The following is a 20,083-nucleotide window of genomic DNA, read 5'->3' as shown; positions in this document are numbered from 1 at the left end:
TCAAAGCTTCAAGGGTGGAAAGTAATGACCCTCTATGACTGGTAGAATCACGCTTGCCCAATCGGTCATTGGCTCCATGGCATTGTATCCTATGCAGCATCTGCAATTGCCAAAGAGCATTTGTAGTAATTTGGAATGTGTGCAAAGAGCTTTCATCTGGGGGCACAATCCGGAGACTAAGAAAGCTCATCTCATAGGGTGGAACAAGATCCTTGCCCCTAAAGAGTGTGCGGGCTGGGATTTCGAGATCTTAAGCTGGTTAATGATGCTTTCATAGTGAAAAGAGGTTGGAATCTGTTGGTGGATCGTGATTTGCTTTGGGCCAGAGTGCTTTGGGGAAAATATGGTGTTAGAAACAAGAGACTGAGAGAATGATGTGAAAAGTGTATTATTGAGTTGTATCTCAGGTACAATATACAAGGGGTATTTATAGGTGCTAAGTAAATCAAAGTAATAAAGACATAGAATCCTACAATTAATGTACAGATATGCTATATAAATATAGACGATGCTAATTGATCTAAATTAATTCTAATGATTCTAATTGATTCTCTAACATCCCCCCTCAAACTCAAGTGGGAGCTAAGGATACCAACTTGAGTTTGGATAACAAAATCCGGAAGCGAGTCGAGTGATGAGCTTTCGTGAAGATATCAGCAGTCTGATCCAGTGTCCCAACAGCAATGAGACGAACAACATCAATAAGAATTCGTTGCCGAACAAAATGACAATCAATCTCAATGTGTTTGGTGCGTTCATGAAACACATCATTATGGGCAATCTGAATAGCACTGCGGTTATCACAAAAGACATCAGTAGGGGACGACTGAGGAGCACCCAGATCTTCGAGAAGCCAACGAACCGAGATAACCTCAGCAGTGGTGTCAGCAAGGGCACGGTACTCAGCTTCTGTGCTTGAGCGAGCAGTGAACGTTTGCTTCTTAGCACGCCAAGAGATGAGAGCGTCGCCAAGAAACAAACAATAACCAGTAGTAGAACGACGATCAGTGGGATCACCAGCCCAATCAGCATCAGAGTATGCCTGAAGGGTCAAAGAGGAATGGGCAGAAAAATAAAGGCCATGAAAAAGAGTGCCTTTGACATACCGAAGAATGCGAAGAACTGCCGCATAGTGAGTAGTACGGGGAGCAGACAAGAACTGGCTGAGGACATGAACTGGATAGGCAATGTCTGGTCGGGTGACAGTCAAGTAGACGAGACCGCCAACTAACTGACGATAAAGTGTTGGATTATCCAAAACAGTGCCATCCATAGGGGTAAATCGAACATTAGGCTCAAGAGGAGTAGACTCGGTGCGACTATCTGTAATCCCAGCGCGGGCAAGGAGATCTGAAGCATACTTAGCCTGAGAGAGATAAATGCCATCATCTGTGGAGATGACCTCGAGACCAAGAAAATAGCTGAGAGAACCAAGATCCTTCATCTCAAAGGTACACTGAAGTGAGGTCTTGAGATCAGAGATACCATCAACATCATCTCCAGTAATAATCATGTCATCAACATACAAAAGTAGAAGAACAACTCCACGGTCGCTTTTACGAATGAAAAGCGCATTCTCATGAGGACTAGAAATAAAGCCAAGACTGCATATGGTAGTGCTGAACTTGTCAAACCATTCACGAGGAGCTTGCTTAAGTCCATAAAGTGCCTTGCGAAGGAGACAAACCTTACTGGAAGGACAAGGATATCCTGGAGGTGGTTTCATATAGACTCTCTGTTTCAAATCCCCATTAAGAAATGCATTCTTCACATCCATCTGACTGAGAGACCATCTTTTAATCGCAGCAATGGCAAGGAGAGCTCTAACAGACGTAAGGCGAGCCACAGGAGCAAAAGTCTCTTCATAATCAATACCATACTCTTGCGTACAACCTTGAGCAACCAATCGTGCCTTATAACGGTCAATAGAGCCATCAGAGCGAGTCTTGATCTTGTATACCCATCTACTGCCCACAACTTCCTGATCAGAAGGAGGATCAACCAAATCCCAAGTGTGTACTTTTTCAAGTGCCTGTATTTCTTCCTGCATTGCTTGTTGCCAATTTGGATTTGTGGAGGCTTCTCTGAATGACTTAGGTTCATGTTGATGAAGAATAGTAGAAAAGCAATGATAATCAAGAAGATGGGGAGGGGGATTCCTTACTCTAGAAGAACGAGTGGGAGGAGGAGGCATGACGCTAGGAGTGGGATCGCCGTCCGGACTGGAATCATCGGGAGATGGAGAAGGTGGAGGATCAGGAGCCTCGAGTGGTGGACTTGGGGTAGACCCTGTAGTATCATCACTAGGAAAGAGATCAACATTTGGGTTAGTAAAAAACGGTGATGGAGTAGAAGGAATGGACTCAAAGGAGGAGAAACTAGAGAACATGTGATGTTCCCAGAAGACAACATGACGAGATATACGAATACGGCGAGAGATAGGATCCCAACAACGATAACCCTTATGTTCAGAAGCATACCCAAGAAAACAACACATGCGAGCCCGAGGTTCAAGCTTATTATGTTCATGAGGCTGAAGAAGGAGAAAACAGACACAACCAAAAACACGGAGAGAACTGTAATCGGGAGAAGTACGATAAAGACGCTCAAAGGAAGTAGTGTTACCAAGAACAGAAGAAGGGAGTCTATTGATAGCATGAACAGCAGTGAGGACAGCTTCACCCCAAGCACGCTCAGGACAGGAAGAGGAAATAAGCATTGCACGGACAGAGTCAAGAATATGACGGTGTTTACGCTCAGCTCTGCCATTTTGTTGAGAGGTACCAGGACAAGAAAACTCGGACAAAGTACCCTGTTCAGCGAGAAAATGTAAAAGTTTGGAGTCACGATATTCCATAGCATTATCACGTCTGAAAATTTTAATGACCTTTGAAAACTGAGTTCGAACCATAGTGGCAAAGTTAATATAAATCTGAGGCAACTCACAACGATTAGTCATCAAATAGACCCAAGTAAAACGGGAATAATCATCAATAAAGAGGACAAAATATCGAGCCCCTCCCATAGAAGCGGTGGGAGCGGGTCCCCAAACATCAGAATGAATAAGATCAAAAGGAGAGCATGCAATAGAGGAATTATTATTAAAGGATAAGGCAGGTTGTTTTGCAGTGTGACAAGAAATGCAATCTAAAGACTCATTTTGAACTTGACCTAAAACACCCGTAGATATAAGAGGACGTAATTTGCCTAAGGAGCTATGGGCAAGACGTCGGTGCCACAAGTGAAGAGTAGATGGAGAGGAAGCAGCACAGATATGGGTAGAGGGAACATGAAGGTTCTCGAGCTCAAATAAACGTCCAACCTTACATCCAGTCCCGATGATCTTTCCCGTCCGACGATCCTGCACACGACATCCAGAATTTGAAAAAATGACATCAAAACCAAGTTCAACAAGCTGACCGACAGAGATAAGATTAAAATTCAATTTTGGAATAAAATAAGCATCAGAAAGATGAATATTGGACTGTGAAATAACCCCGTGATGTGTAGCATGCAAGAGGGAACCATTAGCAGTGTTAACAGAAGGTGCATTTGTAGTGGGAGACAACGACGAAAAAAGATGACGCAAAGGAGACATATGATTGAAACAACCAGAATCAAAATACCATTTAGAATTACCTGGAGGGGTGGAAAGAGTAGCGGGGGTATTACCAGAGAAAGAGAGAAGTTGTCGAAGAAGGGTTTCAATATCTGATGGAGAGACAGAAGGTGGGTTGAGAGATGTGGAAGAGGTGGACTCAGTAGCAGCAGCAGCAGAGGCAGGCACATGCGAAGAGTGGTTGGGACGAGGTTGATACTTGTTCTGATCTGAGCGTGGTGGTCGAGTAGGACAGGTAGCAATCAAGTGACCCGAGAGCTTACAATAATGGCAGAACAGTTTCGGGCAATTGGAGCCAATGTGGCCTTTTTGTTTGCACTTACGACATTCAATAGAAGGACAGTCGGAGAAGGAATGCCCAGGCCGATTACAATTGCGACAGATTTTTCCCTTTCTGTCGGTGGCAGCAAAGACAGTTTCACTTTTAGAACGAAGCAATCCCAAGCGCGTTTCTTCAGACTTAAGACGAGGAAGAGCATCTTCAAGACTAGGCAAGGGATTCTGATGAAGAAGAGAAGCCCTGACCGGCTCATAGTCATCAGTAAGTGCCATCAGAAATTGGATGAGACGTGTCCGGTTCCGATAATCCTCATATGCCTTAGCATCAGTGGGATCTTTAAGAACAGGCTCACAGGAGGTCAACTGATCCCAAATAATCTCCATCTGAGCAAGAAAATCAAAAACTGCTTGGCCACGTTCTTGCTTAAGGCTATGAAGTTCTTTAAGCAGTTGGTACTGATGAGAGAGATCAGAGATAGTGTAACGTTTCGCCAAATGATCCCATACCTCTTTAGCAGTTTCAAAACGCCCAAATTGTAAGTGAATGCCAGGAGTAGAAGTGTTGCGGAACCAAGTGATAATCTGATGATTTTTACTATCCCAATCTTCCAATTTCTCTGCATAGTCCTTCTCCTTCTCAGCATCCTCCTTGGATTTGGAGGCACCATCTTTGGATACAGTTGGCTTAACAGGACAAGCAATATCACCAGTCACATATCGCCATAATTTTCTCCCTTTAAGAAATCCTCGCATGGCTTCAACCCAATGTGCATAGTTGGAGCCATTAAGAATAACAGGGATAGGCTGAAAGACATCCGGTTTTTCCATAGTAATAGAAGAAATAGCAAAGGAAGAAGAAAACTGCAAATTCGGGGCAGAAAACGAGAAAACAGAGCGCGGAATCGGAAAGAGCTCACCAAAAAACCTTAGGAAGGGTCCCACTGTCTGCCACGTCAGCAGTCACGTCAGATTCCACGTCAGCAGCCACGTCAACAAGTAATGACACGTGGCACGGGGTGATTGGAGAGGCAAGACACGTCAGCGACTTATTGGGCGCGTGGTGGCGCGCGGGTCAGAGAATCGGGTCGGATCGGGCGCGTGGATCGGATGCGGTCCGTCTCTCGTCTGGCTGACACGTGGGCGTTGCTGAGCCGTTGATCTGGAGCGCTGATCCAACGGCGACGAATGCTTCTGGAAGAAGAACACCTGCAACCGGACAGCCTACTTCAAGTGGCGCGTGGCGGCGCGTCCGGCCGAGTCTGGCGATGATTCCGGTGGCGTTGAAAACGTTGCAACGAGTTGAAGGCGACGGTGGCGGCGGTGAGGAACCTAAACGTCAGGAAAGGGTTGAAAACGGAGCACAAAGTACTGCCCGGAGACAGACGAACGGCGAACTTCAGACGGAGGGTGGCGGCGCGTGCGGTGGTTTCCGGTGACGAGGCTGAACTCGTTGAACTCGCAACGACGAGACAAAGGCGGTGGTAAGGGCGGTGACGAACCAAAGCGTCTGAAAAGGGAGCAAAAGAGAGACCAAAGAACACTGCCGGAAGAGGAAAAAAAAAGGACTATGAACTAATTTTCATGGGAAAAACCTAAGCTCTTGATACCATGTTAGAAACAAGAGACTGAGAGAATGATGTGAAAAGTGTATTATTGAGTTGTATCTCAGGTACAATATACAAGGGGTATTTATAGGTGCTAAATAAATCAAAGTAATAAAGACATAGAATCCTACAATTAATGTACAGATATGCTATATAAATATAGACGATGCTAATTGATCTAAATTAATTCTAATGATTCTAATTGATTCTCTAACATATGGAATGGAGTGCAATCCTCTTCAGGGAATCGTGTGCAAAAATGGGGACTCGACACTTTGGAAGGATATTGTTAAATGGTGGCCTAAGATCCTTTGCAACACAGGTTTCATTGTTGGAGATGAAACTAAAATTCACTTTTGGAAAGATGAGTGGATGGAACAAGGAGTCAAGCTTGAGACTTTTGCTTCCCCTTTAGTTACTAATGAAGACTTGGAAAGAAACCTGAACTGGTATGTTAAAGATGATGGAAAGTGGAACATTCGCGAGCTGAATCATGTGCTTCCCGACAACATGATAGCCAAGCTTTCTAACTTTCTCCCGCCGAAGTCTACTGATGGTGTTGATGATCTTTTTGGAGACCCAACCCTAAAGGTGAGTTCACCATCAAACACACCTATAACCATTTGTTTGTGAATCAATTCCAAAATGACCCTGTTTGGAAAAGGATCTGGCATTGGAAAGGAATTCAAAGGGCTAAATTTTTTATGTTGCAGCTGTGCCATTCTCTTAACCATGTCCAGAGTTGCCAGGTGGAACAATGGTAGTGACCCGACCTGCTTTTGCTGCAACAATGAAGCCGAAACACCCCTCCATGCTATCAGGGATTGCCCAGAGCATCTAGTCTTTGGATGCAATTTCTAGATCTCTAGGCCACAAACCTGTTCTTTACTCTAAACTTAAAGGACTGGATAAGTATCAATTTTGAGAAGGATCTTGGGAAGAACAGTGATATGAGATGGAAAGATGTTTTCATGATCACAGCTTAGATGATTTGGAAGTATAGAAATGAATTTTGGCATAATAATGCCAACCCCCCAGTGTGGATTAAAGTAAAGTATATTAATAAGTTTTTGCTTAATATGGTTGTTGTCTGAGTGATTCAAAGGAGGACCGGTTTTACCGTACTATCAATATAGTTTGGACACCTCCGCCAGAAAATTGGTACAAATTGAATACTGATGAGGCATCTAAAGGTAATCCTGGTCCAGTTGTGCTGGTGTAATAAGGAACGAGGTTGGAGGATGGAACTATGGATTTGCTGTGAAAATGGATAAGGTTACGTTTATTGAATCCGAGATTAATGCCATTTTTCGAGGCCTGGAAATAGCTTGAAAGCTGGGGATCAAGAAGTTTATTGTTGACTCTGATTCCAAAGGTGCTATTGAGTATTGAGATTATTAGAAATCCCCCTATAAGCATCTTGCTCTAACGCGTATTATTAGATGGATATTTAATCTCCTTAGTAGTAACTGGAGCGTGGAGCTGAGACATGTCTACCGGGAAGTAGGGCTGGAAGTGAGTCGAACTAGACCAAACTCAATCTCGACTCACAAAATTTGAGCTTGGTTCACGACTTGACTCATTAACAATCGAGCTTCTTTCTTAAGCTCAAGCTCGGCTCACCGAAAGCTCACGAGCTGGTTCAAATAATAGGAACATAATCTATAATTCTATATCAATAAATTACAACTTATATATTTTAAAAAATATTTAAAAAGATCAATTTTATATATTGTTTATCTATCAATAAATTATAAATTTTTTATTTATGTCCTACAACAAAATTATATATAAAAAATAAATTTAAAATTTTATATAAATAAGATTATATATATATATATCGAGTCAGCTCACGAGCTAATGAGCTGAGCTTATCCAAACTCAAACTCGACTCATTTAATTTATGAACTCAATATCAGGCTCAAATTTGGCTCACTAGCTCACGAGTTTAGCTTATCGAGCTATTAACGAGTCAAGTTCGAGCTGGATCATGAGCTAACTTGACTCACTTTCAGTCTTACCGGAAGCCAATCAAGTAGCTGATGGGCTAGCCAACCTCATTCTGAACTTCAGTCAACATGAAGCCTATTATGAACAACCCCCCAGCCAAATTTTCTTGCTGGTTTTAGCTGATTGTGGTGGAACCTATTTTCCTAGAGCTTGCTAGTTTTTTTTTTTTTTTCGGCCTTAGGGCCTCCTTTGTACCCAAAAAAAAGTATAAAGATGAGGAAAATACACCATATATTTACCTAAGGACTGTACTTCTGCAGGTTGTATCTTTGGTGGCAAGAGCTATAGATGATCTTGTAACAGGAGAGATCATGCAAATGAGTACGACAGCAGATCAGCGGTATAGGTATGCATTGTATTTGTGACGACTGCCGACTATGCTTCTGTGGTCTCTGTACATGGGAAGTTTATATTCATTCTACATAATTTGTACCACTATATCTGAGTTACTTATTGTTTGTGTAAAAACTTCCCAATGTAATTATTAGTTAGTTAGATAGATAGTAAGTTTATTTGATTTTCTCTTGCACTACACAATTAGGGGCAAGTCTTGGAAGCGTTTGTTGGATTTTTAAGAATTGTTTATATTTTCAGTATGGAATATTATATGCAGAAGACATATTACAAGACTGCATCATTGATTTCAAATAGTTGCAAGGCAGTAGCCGTCCTAGCTGGCCAAACAGCAGAAATTGCAATGCTTGCTTTTGACTATGGAAAAAATCTGGTTTGTATACCTGGGTTTTCATTTTTAAGTATCATGTTACACTTTTAAATAACCAGTCTTTATAGAAAGAAAGATATTGCACTGAGCCTTTAAGATGTGCCCTTCAATTTATCTGGCATCGGAGCAACATTTCAGCTGATATCTTTTCATATACCAGTGCTTGTTTCATATGTGAATGTTGGTGAATTTATTTTTTCTAGACAACATAATCTGAACACCCCCCCCCCCTTCTTCCTCTTTTGTAGGGGTTGGCATTTCAGTTGATAGATGATGTGCTTGATTTCACAGGCACATCGGCTTCCCTTGGAAAGGGTTTTTTGTCAGACATTCGCCATGTACTTTCAAATACTTCTGATTCTTCATTAGTCCTGAGTTTTTATCTAATATAGTTTAGGAAGAATTTCAAGTGTACTAGGTACACCAATGATTCAATAATTTTAATAGTTGATCTCAGTCAATATATATATATATATATATATATATATATATATATATATATTCAACACTTAAGATTACTGGAAACTACTATTTCGGATACATTTGAAAACTTTTCTATAGTTTAATATATTTTTATGAAAGCATATGAATCCACGATATGATCATTTTGTCAAATACATTATCCATGTTCATTCTTGTTTCCCATGACTATATTTCTGCCTTTCTTCAATACTGAGTTCTTATGACCCGCTATTGATCCAATTTGGTAGGGAATTGTAACTGCTCCAATATTGTTTGCAATGGAGGAGTTCCCTCAGCTGCGTGCAGTTGTTGATAAGGGCTTTGACAACCCTGACAATGTTGATATTGTAAGTTAATATGTGACTGATTTCATCAATATTTTCTCCCTTTGGAAAGTAATAGTTACCCTGTGCCAAGACAAAGCTCAATTATGATAGTATCTCCATTGAAATAACGTGTGAAAAATTCTCTGGGATTAGAAGCATGAAAAATACTTGCGCCAATTTTATCTTATGGTTAATTAAGAATTGGGAAGGAAATGGATGAAAAGTTTTGATAGCTTAATGTCAAGGATCAACTCTTCCCAAGCTTAACGTATTGCATATGTCCAACTGCCTAGAAAGCACATTTATTTGATACGTGTTAGTGTCAGACTGTCAGAATCTCAAAGACCCTTGTACGCTAACACATAACACATGCATCCATTATCAAATATTTGATATACCATAATCATTTATGATGAACAAGTGTTCCTATTAACTAAGTTGGGTTAGTCTAGTGGTTAGCTCACTAGTCTGCTTAAGCAAGTGTCAGGGATTTAAATCCTGTCTTGTGTATGCAGCAACCCAAGAGCAAATATGCATGTGACATATACCAAGATTCTTGGCCCCTCAAAAAGTTTCAGATGTATTGACCTGTAGCAAGTTCTGCTGTGCATTAAGTATAATTTGTAGTGGTTGATTTGAAGTTCATTTCATTCTTTCTGTGATCATGATATCATGTTTTTGCATCATGCGGTGTTGACATGCAGGCTTGTCATTTTAACAACAAATATATAAGGGTTATCTTGGAAAGTTCATAATTATGTGTTTTTAATTTCTCTTTTTTTTTTCCAATAACATGTTTAATTATTTTTTTATATTTGCAAATATAGGCTCTTGAGTACCTTGGAAAGAGCAGAGGTATACAAAGGACAAAAGACCTGGCTGTAATGCATACTAACCTTGCAGTAGCAGCAATTGATTCCTTACCAGACAGTGATGATGAGGAAGTAAAAAAATCAAGGAGAGCCCTTGTAAATCTTACTCAAAGAGTCATTGTTAGTCACTAGCTTAGCTCTTTACTTGTAACTTAAGTCACTGATATAATTGGTTGGTTAGTTGTTGTAGTAATAAGTGAAAGCTTTTCAAAGATGCTGAATTAATTACGAACATAAAAAACAAATTCACTGTCATAACTCACAAGAAGCAGTGATGCAGAGAACAAGAAAAGAGGTAATGAATGATGGCTTAAGAAACAAGAAAACATACATTAGACTTCTCAAAGCCAATGAATCCCCCATCATATACACCTGAGAACAGAGGCTAAGAAAAGAGTCAGAAATTAAGAATTGACTAAAAAAACAAATAACAGATAATAACAATCTATAACTAAAATATAGGAACTGATATTGTAAATAACTACACTTAACAACTAGATACTCTTAATAATAAGTTAGTTGTACTTAGGTTCGTTTGGGAAGTTTTAAAAGTTACTTTTTTTAGTTTTTGACTTATGAAAAGTAGCAGTGTTAATGTTTGGTGTAATTTTCAAAACTAAATTATAGCTTTTTAAGAAGTTATTTAAGTGCTTATAGAAAAGTTAAAGAAATGACTTCTCTCATAATAAAAATTTTTTTATCACATTTATTTTAAAATAAACACTTTAGAACTAAAAAACCAAACAAAAAATAATTTATTTTTAATATAAGCATTTATTGTTTAATTGGTCAATGAGTTATTGCATGTACAATGCAGGATTTAATTAAACAGCGAATGAGCTCACCACTCAATCAACTCAAGTTGATTATTTACATTCCACACTTTGTGTTGATCTAACATGTTTATTTTAATATTTAAACCGGGTCTAGCCCAGAAACCTAAGAACCCCTTTTCAAACACAGGTCCGATACACCCAAGTCTAGACTAGATAAGGCCCAACCGTGAGAGACATGAAGGTTTCTTTCTTAAAAAATAAAAATAAAAAATTAATTCTTTGCACCACAAGGCTTTAGCCAGCATGTAGATAAAGAACGCTAGTCAGTGAGTTTGTACTTTGTAGAGTGGGTGTGATGATTCAAAGGGAAAAAAAAAACAAGGAGATTTAACTCTATATTTTACCAAGAAGTTATTCAATTATTCATCTCTCACATGATTACAGAACTAACATTTTATAATGTTCTAGGGTATTAATAGGTATTAATGTTCTTATTAATCTATTTTTTAATAAAATTATGAATAATAATAATAATAAGAGAAAAACTCAAAACAGCTCTGACAATTACGAAAGGAAAGGGGTTGAAGAGGTTATCCAGCAGTCTTTCATGAATTATAAGGAGTGGTTAGATATGGATCTCTTCTGTTGCTGATGGCGTTGCCGAAAATGACAGGGGATATCTATTATTGTTACTTGAGATTGTTTATTCTGCTATTAGTGGTTTGTGGTTGTTGTCTTGTGCTCCACTTGTTGTGTTGAGCTTTTCTTTTAAAAAAAAAGTCCCTTACAATTACTTCGAAAGACAACGAGGTCCTTGACAAAAAAAACACAATCCGACTCCTAACAATTACCTCGAAAGAACAACGAGGTCCCTGTGCCAAAAAAAAAATCAATGTTATTTTTTTTGGCACAGGGGCTAATTAGTCCCCAAAAAAAAAATCAGGGCGGATTGGATATTTTTTTTTTGGAAGACCTCATTGTCCTTTCGAGATAATTGTCAAGAGTCGAATGGGGTATTCACTCTAATAATAATAACAATTTTGATATTAGTCAAGATGGTAGTATATTACACTAAAATTAAAATATTATTGATTAAACTTTTGGTACCAACAAATATCTTTTATAAATTATATTAAAAAAAGTTGTTTACTAATAATTCTCCTTCATATTCCTAGTAGCTGTAGATATTAATATTCCTAGCACAATCAGTTCTTTTAATCAACTCATCTTATACTCAAAAAAAAAAAAAAAAAAAAAAAAAAATCAGATATTCAATGCACGACACTTTAATGGATAAATGAGATATTGTTTAGTCTCAATCAATTTTTCGAAAAGATCATTGAACTCGTTTATATATGAAAGTTGGTCATTACTTATTAGAGAACACGTCTAATGTAAAATTATGAAGTTCACTATATATGAAGTGTCAATTGTTATATTAGTATGAAGCCGAATTTCTAATAATTTTATTGTACAAAAATATAATAAACTGAATAAAAATAGCCAATTTTAGAACCATGTTTGGAGTCTCTAGGCTGCAATTTCTAACTGAATAATAATAATAATAATAATAATAATAATAATAATTTAAGATTAAAATGTTAACTAAAAGTTATGTTTGCAGATTAAAAGCTTCACGTAAAAGAAAACCACAAACAAAAGCATAAGCTATGTAGTTGGCAGTGACAACAAAACATAACATACATAGCACCTTACTCCTCCTACTTAGAATTGAGATCCGACACCATATAAGAAGGGATTTGTCTCTCAAAATTGAAACTTTGATTTTACTTCTTGCGGCAAATTAGTCAGTTCTTGGTTTGTCGCGTGCATCATTTTTGCGTGTTTTCAAAGACAAACACTATTAACCCGTGATGACAGTTTATTTATCATTCACATACATAATAAAATTATTTTTGGTTTTTTCCTGCACCTGCTCCAGAGTTATACTATTAATATGATAGTTACCCACATAAAAATGTTTAAAATTTGTATGCAATGATAATAACTAAAATATTGATATCGATTCTCAATTATTACGTTTATATCAAAATATCTTTATATGACTTCACGTAAATAATTTGAAAGGAAAAGTAAAGGAAAAGTATAGGTACCAACATATTATTTGTTAATTTATTGCCAACAATAATTAATTATTATATTTTAAACACATATATAAAAAGACACATCCAAAAAATATATCTATAAAGACACTTCTATTAAATACAATCATAAAAAAGATATTTTTATTAGACACATTTATAAAGACACAGAAATACTGTTAATAACGTTGTTGTGGGATTGAATTTAAAGAGGTGGAAGATAAAATATAGTTGAATTTAAGCTTGCCAAATTAAATTTTTCAAAGTGTTTCCTTTTATTTGTCAAAATCATTTCTCATTAATACTATCATTTTCGTTTTATAATACTAACACTTTAAATATTTAATATAGCTAACATATTTAGATACAATTGATCTAATTAATCAATTCACAATGTCATCATCCAACATCTCATAATAACTTAAAAGGTAAATAATTATACATGCATTTGAATGGTTGTAATTGCAATACTGGCCTGGGATTTCATTAATTAAGCTCACGAGTTAAGGAAAAAAAAAAGATAATTAATTAATTAAGATCATAGTCATAAGCATAAACTATAGAGCATGCATAAATAATCAAACCACTCTATTTTGTTTTTTCTTTTCATTTTGTTTACACCACTTCCAACCCTTTCATTTTGGGTCTTGATCTTTCTGGAGGCTCATCAGGAGACATAGCCTTCCTTTTGCTAATACTATTATTATTATTATTATTATTATTATTATTATTATTATTGCTGATGAGATTATTTTCATTGTCTGAATCTATAGAACTATTAGCAGATTCTCCTTCTTCACTTGAATTATTATCAAGTGGTTTCAGAAAATAGGGTTGAAGCTTCTTTAAATCTTCTGACTGAAGAGGTTTCAATAGAAACTCTTCTGCCCCTCCTTCCAAGCACCTACATAATAATATCAACAATATAAAATTTTCAATTAAATAGCTATTATAATTAGTTTTAAATACTACTCTCACAAGCTAAGAAAAAAGAAATTAAAAATTGGCCAATGTTAGAAGGCCAATTTTTTGGTATCTATCACTTGGTGCCAAATTTTTGTTGAACTTATTTTTTATAAAAAAATTTAAATATTTAAAATTTTTTAAATTAAATATTAATTATTTAATTTTTTTTATAACAAACCACACTAAAAATTCAAAAACTTGCTTCAAAAACTAAAACTCAAAACTATTGCCATTTGTATGTTTTCTTACAATTTATTTCTCTTTGACGTAACTTTATTTTAGTTAAAAGAAAATAAAAGAAAGTCACCAAAAAAAAAAAGAAAATAAAAGAAGGGAAAGAAAAGGAAATTTAAAAAAAATTATATGGTAAAAACTCAAGTGCAGTCGACTTCACGTAAAGTTGATAGGTGAGAGTCGTTAGATGATTTGACTGATTTGACTAAATTTTCATCTAACGGCTCTCAACTATAAACTTCACGTGAAGTGGACTGTACCTAAATTTTCCCCGATTTATATATATAACATAAAAGAAAAGAAAAGAAAAGAAAAGAAAAGAAAAACTTACATGGTGATTCTGGAAGGTACATTTTCTGATGACATAATCACAACTGGAACATCTTTCCAAGAAGATCCCTGCAGCAGTAAGCAATGCAATGTAATGTCAACAGATCGAGAAAGAAAGGAATAAAATAAATAAACAACAAAGAAAAAAAAAAAAAAGCAAAAGCCAACTTAGATCTTGAAATCTGGAACTTTTTACTTTTCCTTTTTCTTTTTTTTTTTTCTCTTTTTAACTGAGAATTGCAGTCTTACACTATTACTTGTTAAAAATAGAAAAATAAAGTTATGACTTATGATGATGTAAAAAAAAAAAAACAAAAAACAAAATTATTTATGTACTCTGCAAATTTATGACGAGAAAAGAATATGATACATCCTTAACTGTTGATTCATGAGTAGGGGAATGTTTAGCTTTTTTTTTAAAAAAATAAAAAATAAAAAAACCACTTCTCAGTGTCAGTGTAATTCATCAAGCAAGAAAATATATTATTTTATTTTATTTTATTTAAAAAAAAAAGACAGAGAGAATTTCGGGAAGATGTCGGATATAATAAGGATTGTGTGTTTGACCTTGACTCGTTTAAGTAAATCATAGCCACTCATCCCAGGCATGCAATAATCCGTCATGATCAAATTCACTTTCATTCCCTGCATTCCAACAAAACGTATGTTCAAGCTTCAGCATAATTAAGTTAATTAAGTACACAATTAAGGTCATTATATACTGTTTAATTAGGATAATTAAAGAGATAAAAAAACAACTAAGAGGAGTACATGTATTTTTACAATGTCCAATGAAAAGGTTCTCACTTTAAATTATTGTGTTGGTACTTTCTGATCTGAGATCAAATCAATGTTCAAATATGGGTGCTGATTAAGATTATTGAAGGTTCATGATGAAGATTATTCAAGCTAGAACACCGCAATTATATAAATGCACCATAGCTAATATATATAACTTTAATCTCTTATATATGAATATATAACTAATAATTAAGGTATACAAATATATATAAGGGGAGAATGAATTGATGAGTATATGTGAATATGAATTCTAATCATAAAGCATTTTTTATGCATATTATGCATCCTGGCCTAATTAAATGAATAGAATTGAAGTTGACGTGACAATGAAAAAAAAAACTAAGAAATTGCATAGAAATAAAGTAGGTTTAATTGGTTGAGGAGAAAAATTTTATGAATGACTTTAATGCAAAAAGGCATACATAAATTTTTACAAATTTAATTTTAATGTACTACTAGTATAAAATTGTTTTACATGTATATCCAATCATATAAAATAAAAATAATTATATTTTATATTAAACACGTGAATAGTCATCTAAAAAATAATTATAATTATACAACTGTGTAAAATATTTTATATTGTCGGTGTATACAAATTATACTCAATTTTTACCCTGAAAATACTTTCATTCCGTTTTCACCCAATATCCTAATTCCTAATGGTAGGTAAATAATTATGATAAGATTTCCTTAATGAACTATTTTTTTTAATCTTTATTATTTTTATGCGGTTCCACAAGAACTCTATCTCAAATTATGTATCCTACTCCTCGTGACTCAATATCGTAACAAGTTTCAAGTCCCTTCTTGACACATTGTCAGAAATCAGAACTTCGAAACAAACTTTCACGAGGAAGTTAAATAATAAATAGATACAATTGCAGGTGTTTCCTAACTAGCTTGTTAAATTAATTGTTTTGGAAACGACAATAAATTGGGTATCATATCATATCTATGAACGATAAATCATATGTACGGAAACTAATTAAACACATAAAAAAGCGGGCATGAAATGAAATTTAAACTTCAACAAATTAGAGACCACTATAATAAGTATATCATAAAATTAAATTCTAACATGTATGAGCTATAATGAGAAGGTAATAATTAAGGAAGAAGAATAAACCTCTTGTTGTAATGGTTGAGGAGAAGGAGAAGGAGAAGAATTAGAAAATGAAGAAGATTCTGAAGAGGTTGATGAAGAAGAACTATTATTATTATTATTGTTATTATTATTTTGATGTTCATCATCATCGTCAACAAGCCCAAGATATTTCAAAGCTTTGTCACCAGAGTCCACACATGTAACTGCATATATATATATACCGTACATTAATTGATGACAACACAAATTGAATAAATCATAAAAAAGTTTTCCTCAAAATTGAAATGGCACCATATCATCAACATCCAAATTAAAAGCCAAGGAGTTAATTAAGAACATAAAATAAATAAAGGGTAATGCTAGGGAGATAAAAAATATAGCCAAAACTTGTCTTATTTAGCATTCATTAATTGTCGCAATAATTCATAAATGTTAAATAAGGCAAGTTATGATTGTTTTTGACTAATTTTCTTTGGTTACCAAACATTTCCCATAAATAAAGAGTACCTTTGCATGAAGAATCTCTAAGGAGCCTCTCCAAGAGTTTTCTATCAATGACACTATCATCAACTGCCAAGACATGAAAATGTTGTTGTTGTTGTTGAATCTTTGTAGTATCAACAAGCTCCATCTCTTCTTCTTGTTGATCTATCTATGTATAATGTTGTATGTTGTCTCTTGCAATATCTATCTATGTATCTATATATGAGTAATTCAGAGAAAGAGAGAGAAACGTGATGAATGAGAATGAGAATGGGAAAAATGAAATGAGAGGTGGAATGTAATTATCCCGTGAGCCTCTTTTTCCTTTTATTATATAATAATAACAAAAATAATAATAATATTGATGCATGAGAGAGAATGAAATGAGAGCGAAGAATCGTACTGTGTTGGAATAGTGAGAGTGTTGTTTTTATGTGCGATTCAATGCTAAGATCTTCTCCTTAGATTCTTTCTCTCTCTTGATTTGGATCTCATTCATTCCAACCAAATTAAATCACAATTAAAAAATAATATAATATAATATGAGAAAAAAAAAACTAAAAATTGCACCAAATTTTAGCAATAATAAAACGGGTCCAAAGTAATCTTTTCTAACAAAGTATCAACGAAGAAAAGGTTTAAATATAATATTTTTTTAGGCAAGAAAAAATTAAATAAAGAGATATATATGGTAGTTTAGTTTCCAATCTTTTAACAGGAATTAAGTGCTGAGGATTTATTTTCTTTAAAGTAAAAATAAGATCCCAAGATCTTTGTTCCCATTCGGTCATGATGATTATGATTATGATGATGATGCAAAGATTGTTGATTTTGGGTGTGGATATGATCAAGTTTTACTAATTGTGCACAAGCACATGACTTTGAAAAATTAAAGCAACCTCCTTAACTTTTTTCTAACTAATTAAACTGCTATTAATCTTTTCAACTTGGCAGTGATTTAGTGGGGTTTATTTTCTTCACTTTCATAACCTATTTTATTAATCAATACCCTTCCTTGACCACTAGGCATGCATTCCTTTTACTATTTAATATTTTAATTCCCTTTACTAGTAATTTGCCAATGTATGTGAAAATTAACAGTGCATTAAATCTAAATGCAAGCATTTGGTGAGATAATTAAAAAGACTTTACTCAAAATTACCTCAGCCTACCTTAGCTTAATTAGCTAGAATTTCTCTAAAGAAATGTAGGATGTGACACCTTGTTCATTATATTAGGACCATTTTCTTTTTCATCACTTTTTCTTTATGAAATATAGGGCAATATAATTTTAGATGCATGGATGGAATATAAATTAAATCAATACATGTAATGAAAAGTTTTCACTATGTTTTTTGTTGTTATATATTTTAAGTAATTCTAAACCACTTGCAAGTATAAGTATATATCATTTTGGTTTTATTTTATATTATGTTTTGGAATTTAATTTTGATGTATTAACAGTGTAAAATGTTTTACATAGTGGTGGAAAGTGGAATCATATCCGGTTTTTTGGATAACTATTCACGCGGTTAACGTAGAAGATGGTTATTTTTACTGATGTGACGTTACGTAATTGGATGTACGTATAAAACTACTTTACACTGATAATGCATCAAAATTAAATTATATATTTTTAGCATTTAAGTTTTTCATATGCTCATGCCAATCAACTTGCAGTAATTTTTTTTTTCTAATTGTGACATTTCATAGTTTTTCTTTTGTTAATTTTTTTTTCCTTGTTAGAATGATAACCTAATCTAATTAATATGGGTAGCTACTTTGCACCCAAAATTACGCAAACAACAATAACAAAATCTTTATGAAATCTCACCGAATATCACAAAAAGAGATGTGTGCTTACCTGAAATTGGACGCAATGTTGACATCGTCCTTCATGACTCATCCAAAAATTTCCTTGCAATCAATTTTCAATTTCAACTACAATAGTACGAGTAAGAAATTAAGAGTACAAATTTTAGGTAAGAGTGATTTTTTTTGGTTTGCACCAGGGTATCCATTAGGTCGGAAGCCCAATGACTAATCTCTCGGGAGAGATGGTTAAGAGACACAGACCCTCATCCATCTATGCCAACTTCCGTTAGTAGGTAATGAAAGAGCCTAGCAGCGGAAACGACACAAATGTCCAACACAAAAACAATATGGAAGCACTCACAACATAATATGGCAGCAACTATAACAAGCAAATATAGCAAGTAAAGCAATAATAAGAACACACCGAGATTTTAACGTGGAAAACCCCCTCAAGGTGAGAGGTAAAAACCACGAGTCGTCCAGACCAATGAAATAGCTCCACTATAATCAAATGAGGTACAAGAGAGTCTCAAACAAAGCACAAAAATGTGCATATAACCAGCCAAAACATCAAAGCACCAAAGCTCACAAATGAAAAGCAAGAAGATGAAATATACCCAAAAAATAGAGCTGCTGTCGAAGCCAATTTCTCCCTCTGTAGACCTCCAATTAAAATCTCCACCGTCCAGAATGAAGAACAATATGTGAAGAATCTACAGTTCAAATTTCACGTCGATCCAACGGTGAAAGAATGAGAAACTGCCGTTCCAAAATTGCTGCTCTGTGTAAAAACGGGAAACCTAATTTCTCTCTTGCGAAGCCAATTTCTCTCACTGAAAATCTCCAATCAACATCTCCACCGACCAGAATGAAAAACAAGATGATAAAAACATGCAGTTTAAATTTCAAGCCGATCCAACGGTGAACAACTGAGAAACTGATATTTGAAATTTACTGCTTTGGGCAAAAACGGGAATTTTGTTTTTCCCCTTCTCTCTCACTTGGTGGCTACTCTCACTCACTCTCAATGACCCCAAAAATCTGAACTAGGGTTGTGGCACAATGGGTGCAAGAGACACCCTCAAAATGTTGGGCTTGGGCCTCACAAAGGAGAGAAAAACCCAACAAATCTCCCCCTTCTCGACTAGGTGGAGGCTCTCGCCATTCCGGCGATCAAACAACATGTTTCAAACTTTTCTCTTGACAATGCTTTTGTCATCATATCAGCACCATTGTCATCAGTGTGAACTTTCTCAAGTTCCAACAACTTTGAATCTAACACATCCCGTATCCAGTGATACCTAACATCAATGTGTTTAGATCTTGGATGAAAAGTAGAATTCTTAGCAAGATGAATAGCACTTTGGCTATCACACAACAACACATAACGATCTTGCTTGAAACCAAGTGCTGCAAGAAACTTCTTCATCCACAACAACTCTTTACATGCTTCAGTTGCTGCAATAAACTCTGCCTCTGTGGTAGAAAGTGCAACACACTTTTGTAGCCTTGACTGCCATGAAATAGCTCCCCCTGCAAACTTGACCAAATAACCTGAAGTAGACTTTCGAG

At 35.4% G+C, this 20,083-nt stretch overlaps 2 protein-coding genes across 3 annotated transcripts in view; one reads left to right on the top strand and one right to left on the bottom strand.

The window, feature by feature from the left end:
* Positions 1–10,222, top strand: part of LOC112766148 (solanesyl-diphosphate synthase 1, mitochondrial) — a 38,205-nt gene extending 27,983 nt beyond the window's left edge. For both annotated transcript variants that reach the window (XM_025812018.2, XM_025812017.2), the window contains 5 exons: positions 7,773–7,858; positions 8,107–8,239; positions 8,485–8,574; positions 8,947–9,045; positions 9,852–10,222. In XM_025812018.2, the coding sequence (XP_025667803.1) occupies positions 7,773–7,858; positions 8,107–8,239; positions 8,485–8,574; positions 8,947–9,045; positions 9,852–10,028 (585 nt within the window). In that variant the 3' untranslated portion in view covers positions 10,029–10,222. The remainder of the gene's footprint in view (positions 1–7,772; positions 7,859–8,106; positions 8,240–8,484; positions 8,575–8,946; positions 9,046–9,851) is intronic.
* A 3,055-nt stretch (positions 10,223–13,277) lies between these two features.
* On the bottom strand, positions 13,278–17,100 carry LOC112766572 (two-component response regulator ARR17). The gene is made up of 5 exons (XM_025812467.3): positions 16,721–17,100; positions 16,235–16,416; positions 14,872–14,949; positions 14,306–14,373; positions 13,278–13,678 (listed from the first exon to the last, which is right to left on the bottom strand). Exons 1-5 carry the CDS (start codon positions 16,842–16,844, stop codon positions 13,390–13,392), a joined length of 741 nt encoding a protein of 246 aa, XP_025668252.1. The 5' UTR covers positions 16,845–17,100; the 3' UTR covers positions 13,278–13,389.
* Positions 17,101–20,083: the final 2,983 nt, after the last annotated feature.

Source organism: Arachis hypogaea, chromosome 17 (assembly GCF_003086295.3).
Source record: "Arachis hypogaea cultivar Tifrunner chromosome 17, arahy.Tifrunner.gnm2.J5K5, whole genome shotgun sequence".
NCBI classification, from domain to species: domain Eukaryota; kingdom Viridiplantae; phylum Streptophyta; class Magnoliopsida; order Fabales; family Fabaceae; genus Arachis; species Arachis hypogaea.
Note: the sequence above shows the minus strand (reverse complement) of the source record. Positions and strands in the feature narration are given on the sequence as shown.

What these genes read in the sequence shown, in the direction of transcription:
- LOC112766572 (XM_025812467.3), bottom strand. Translation starts at nt 16,844, where the DNA reads ATGGAGCTTGTTGATACTACAAAGATTCAACAACAACAACAACATTTT. An exon ending in TAGAGATTCTTCATGCAAAG is followed by an intron (nt 16,417 to 16,720) that starts GTACTCTTTATT and finishes ATATATATGCAG; the next exon opens with TTACATGTGTGGACTCTGGT. An exon ending in ATTTACTTAAACGAGTCAAG is followed by an intron (nt 14,374 to 14,871) that starts GTCAAACACACA and finishes TTACTGCTGCAG; the next exon opens with GGATCTTCTTGGAAAGATGT.